The following is a 4,864-nucleotide window of genomic DNA, read 5'->3' as shown; positions in this document are numbered from 1 at the left end:
TCAAAGTGAGTTTTCTTCCGCGTAGGAGAGGTGGGTTTGACCTCTTTGCAAACTTCTCACGCATAACTGGCAGGCATAAAGCAGCTGAGGGGAACGGATGACCTTTTCCGACACGACCTTGCGGGTTGCAAAGCTTTTCTGGTGGAGGTCATGGAAAGTTTACAGGTCACCTGGTGGGGGTCACGGAAAGTTTAAAGGTCACCAGATTGCCACTCGGACTGGTTGATGTGCGGCCAAGCCGCGGGGCATCTAAGGACACGTGACATGGCCTGCCTTAGCGACACGGCTCCCTGCCCCGCATCCTACCCAATCAGATCTGCAGATTGGCCGTGACGTCAGGCAAGGCAGCCTTTATAAGCCGGTCCTCGCAGCTGCCTCTGCCTTTCCTTCTGAGCTGTGGGGAAGGCGAGACACTCCGACATGGCTGAGCCGTGGTCTTCCCGCACTTCGGAGGAGATCGTGGACACCGAGGAGCGCAAAGAAGCCGAGTCCAAGAGCCCAGAGCAGAAGACGCCGAAGCAGGAGACACCCGTGCGCCGCCAACGCCGCCGCCGCCGCCCAGCAGACAGCTTCGCCAGTTTCGCCACTTACTTCCGCAGGGTGCTGAAGCGGGTGCACACAGGCCTGAGCCTCTCGCGGGAGGCCGTGAGCGTCATGGATTCGTTCGTTAAGGACATCTTCGAGCGCATCGCCAGCGAGGCCGCGCGCCTGGCCCGCTCCAAAAACCGCGTCACCATCACCTACGAAGACATCCAGAGCTCGGTGTGCCTGCTGCTGCCTGGGAAGTTCGGCAAGTCTGCCGTGTCCGAGGGCACTAACGCTCTCATCAAGTACATCTTGTGCGAATGAGCTGCCTCAGGACCACCTGAGCATCACAAACCAAAGGCTCTTTTCAGAGCCACTCACTAGGCAGGAAAAGACCTGTAGCGCTGACGAGTCCGAGCCACTCTGGTTTGTCGACCAGTGACACTCTGACCATCTTTAAAGCGTTTCTTCCCTGAGGGAAACATTATGAACCTTATCAACTCCACTTGAGTGTACGTCTGTAGAGCCATGGGTTCCATGGAAATCCGTGCATTTTTCTTCACCATACTGCACGTCCTCCCTTCCGAAATGGTCGTTTCTATTAGTTATATTTCTAGGTCAGCCTTTTTAGGGATCTTTACTGCCAAAGTTATCTCCCTAACAACTTAATTTGCCTTTTTATGTTGTCATTCTTCCCCGTGGATATAGCAGTATCATCCGGGATTTTTAATGTGTGAAATAGGGACAGACAAACTACAGTAGCAGATACAAAAATCAAACTTGCCCTTTCACACTCCTTCAACATATTTCAAATCTCAATGCCATTCAGTACATGACATTATAGGACCCAAACACACTGCCAAAAGAGATAAAGCAAATTTTCTAGACTCACTGGGTGACTCAAGAGCCATACCTTTGGAAATTTCTCTTCTACCTAATTTATAATGATCTGAGTCTATTTTTCTGCAGCCTGTAACTTTTCACTTTCGAAGTAAAAGTCTTGACTGAACTGCAATTTTGCACGGATGCTGGGAGCGTCCGATGAGACCGGCTGCAACCACAGTCTCCAGTAGCAGCAGCCAGTGAGGGACTCGCACCACTTGGGGGCACAGCAATTGGCCCAAAGTGTGGTGGGGTGACCAGGACCGAACTTATAAGAGGCTTCCTGTCATACTCGGCCTGCAGATTAAGGGAGAAGGAGGTGTGATAGTGTCCCTGAAGGTTTTCCTTCAACGACTTGCATTTAACCATGGGGATTTAAGTCTAGGCCTCCCGATCTGGTAGTGAGACATGTCTCTATCTCCTGGCATCAAAATAAGAGGGGGATGTTGGCCAGTTAAGCAAACTAAGATGCCTCCTTCCTCGACCTCAGGTGATTTCAGTGTTCATGCCTATGATGATATTAATTTAATTTAATATGCATTATGTTTTCTTCCTGGTGCATTGTCTTCTTTTTCTTTCGTTTCTCTGTAGGAATGTTGCTGAATTTCAAAGTACTCAGTGATTTTCCAATTCCTTTCCTTTTAATTTAATTTCTAGCTTCCTACATTGGTGGAGGGAGCACCCACTCTGGGATTTCAATCCTTTGAAACTTACTGTGGGTTTTCATTAGAACTCAGGGTGTCATCATATTTTAAAGGGCTCGTTTTGCACCTTGTAATTGCACGGCAAGGAAAAGCTGAACAGCACAGGGAAATATTGTCATTATTTTGCAGAAATTTTAAACACAGTGTCATCTATAAAACTGTTAAATCACTGTGTTGTAAATCCAAAACCAATATATAATATTGTCACAACTATGCTTCAATAAATATGTTTTTTTTAAGAAACTTTTCAGTACCTTTTGATTTGGATGTAGGAAGCTGTGCAGAACATCACTCTCAGTCAAATCATGAGCTAAAACCTAGAGAAACTACAGAAATCCAACTTTTTCTTGAACCCAGATTTAGTGCTTTCTCTAGGTCAGCATTTATGGCGTTCTGTGAGGTTGAAATTAGCTTTGTATCACTTTCATTTCCCATTTCCTTCTCCTTCTCCCGCGAGTGCACTATGGACAATTTCAGAAGAATTTTGTGTGTGATATGCACTAGATAGATGAAGCGAAGGAGCAGACACAGCCATCAACTACCCCTGTTATATTTTTCAAAGTATCCCAGTTTAAGCATACATTGAACTATACAAATTGGGACTGGTGGTCAGTACAGAAATTGCAAAACAGAAGTATTCAGACACATTTGACTTCTCTAAGTCCCTGGTGTTTGAAATTACTTTTCAAGTCCTTTCGGAGGTAGCCAGTCAATTCTTCTCAGGCAGACAATCTTTTGATATTTTAAAACACACATTTTTCCTGACCGGCAATTTTAGATCCATTGAAGAGTGTCCAGTGAGAGCAGCTCAAGCTCCTGGCTCCGCTGTTCCAGACAATGGGGGACTGGCAGCCTGTGAGCCACAGTCATTGGCTCAAAGTGTGGTCCAGTGAGCAGAGCTGAACACATCACACCCTTTCTATAAAAATCAGCCTAGGGATTAAGGTGGTGGGGGATCTGTGGCAATTTGCCTGTTCTTTTTGGTTCCTTACTTAGATTGAACCCTGGGGATTTCAGGACGTGAATCCAGGCGGATCCTGTGTTCAGCGTTGATATCAATTTAGAGCAGGATTAGGAGCAACATCAGAAGAAATATGTCCCCTTTGCCCTCCAGTGGTTTGAATGTTCATACTCATGTTTGGATGCATATATTTTCTTTTCCATCGTTTTTTCTTCATGGCCCATGAAGATTCCTTTTCCATTTTCATTGGTGTCATTTTTCTATAAATGTATTGCTGAATTTCAAAGAAGTTGCCGGTTTTCTATTACTTTTCTTCTTAGACAGATTTCTAGCTTGAAGAATCTGTGGAGAGAGAATACACTGTGGGACTTCAGTCCTTTGCAATGTAGCACGGTTTGCCCAAAAGCCCAGTATTTCATCATGACAGTTAAGTGTTTCATTTGGGCTTTAAAATAAGATGTAGTTAAGTGAAGTAAGACAGAGTGAGGAAGAAAAATACCATATGAGATCGCTCATATGCGGAATCTAAAAAAGAAAACAAAGATTAATACAAAACAGAAAGAGACTCTTAGACATAAAATACAATCTTGTGTTTACCAAAGGGGCGAGGCATGGGAAGGGACAGACTGAGATTTTAAAATGCAGAATAAATAAAAAAAATTATACTGTATACTTCAGGGAAATATTTACAAGATCTTGTGGTACCTCATAGCGGAAAAATAAAATGTGACAATGAATATATATATATATATATATGTTTGTGTATAACTGAAAAATTGTGCTCTACACTAGAATTTGACACAACATTGTAAAATGTCTATCACTCAATAAAAAAATGTAAAAAAAAATATCACTCAATAAAAAAATGTAAAAAAAAATAACGCAGTTATAACCTTTTTGACTAGGATGTAAACTTGTAATCGATGTCTCTCTCTCTCTCTCAACAAGATAAGGAGACATAGCTATTTGAACTAGGAAATTCAATACATTTCTTGGGCCCATTTCTCAGAGAGACCAAACACAAAGTATTCGACCTTGGACAGAGCTCAAGCATAAAATAGGGTGCAGGACAGGACACTAGTAGGATTTCACAAACTATTGCAAGCTTGAAGGCGGCCAATGTTACATCCAGAGCTCTCGTTGAGGTCAAGAGAAGCGTGATTAAGGCAAATAGTCCCCTCATGTGGTTCATTACTTATTGTAATCTGAAAACTTGAAAATTCACATAAAAGGATTTGGTAAAAAAAAAAAAAAGCTTACTGCACAAGTTGTCATTAAAATCTACTGCAAAATCAAGAGCTTACATTTTTGTGTAGCAACTCTAAATTGGTATACACATTGAGTAAAATTTTGAAGTCAAATCACCTTCCAGAGCCAAATGCACTTTCCGAGAAATACGTGTGGATTAGATAGAAAGGAGCTGACTTCAGAAAAATCACTAAATTTCTATCGTGCTAATGGTTGTGGCTTCAAAATCCAAGTTATTTTTTTCAATATAATGCTAAGATGTACCACCAGTCATTTTTGCATGCTGCTCCCTAAGCTATCTTATCACGTAAGAAGTAACTCTAAGAAATCTAACACATCAGGGTACTGTAACCTTGCTTTGAGGGGGATATGTTTGTAAATTCAGAAATAAGAGCGTTAGTGAAACACGGCACAAATGCTGCATAATGGGTCTGGAGAGTGAAGACTGAAGGTGCAAGGTTGAGTGGCACCTATCAAATCGAGAAAGTAAAGGAAAAATGGAATTTTGTGTATGTGTGTGAAGATGGGGATGGGGAACGCGGGA

General features: G+C 42.8%; 1 protein-coding gene across 1 annotated transcript; it reads left to right on the top strand.

Annotated features, from left to right (window-relative positions):
* Positions 1 to 420: 420 nt before the first annotated feature.
* LOC140691821 (histone H2B type F-M-like) lies at positions 421 to 849 on the top strand. The gene has a single exon (XM_072955957.1). It carries the CDS (start codon positions 421 to 423, stop codon positions 847 to 849), a length of 429 nt encoding a protein of 142 aa, XP_072812058.1.
* The last annotated feature ends 4,015 nt before the right edge of the window (positions 850 to 4,864 follow it).

This window comes from Vicugna pacos, chromosome X, assembly GCF_048564905.1.
Source record: "Vicugna pacos chromosome X, VicPac4, whole genome shotgun sequence".
NCBI lineage: Eukaryota > Metazoa > Chordata > Mammalia > Artiodactyla > Camelidae > Vicugna > Vicugna pacos.
This window is presented reverse-complemented; position numbering and strand designations above follow the sequence as displayed.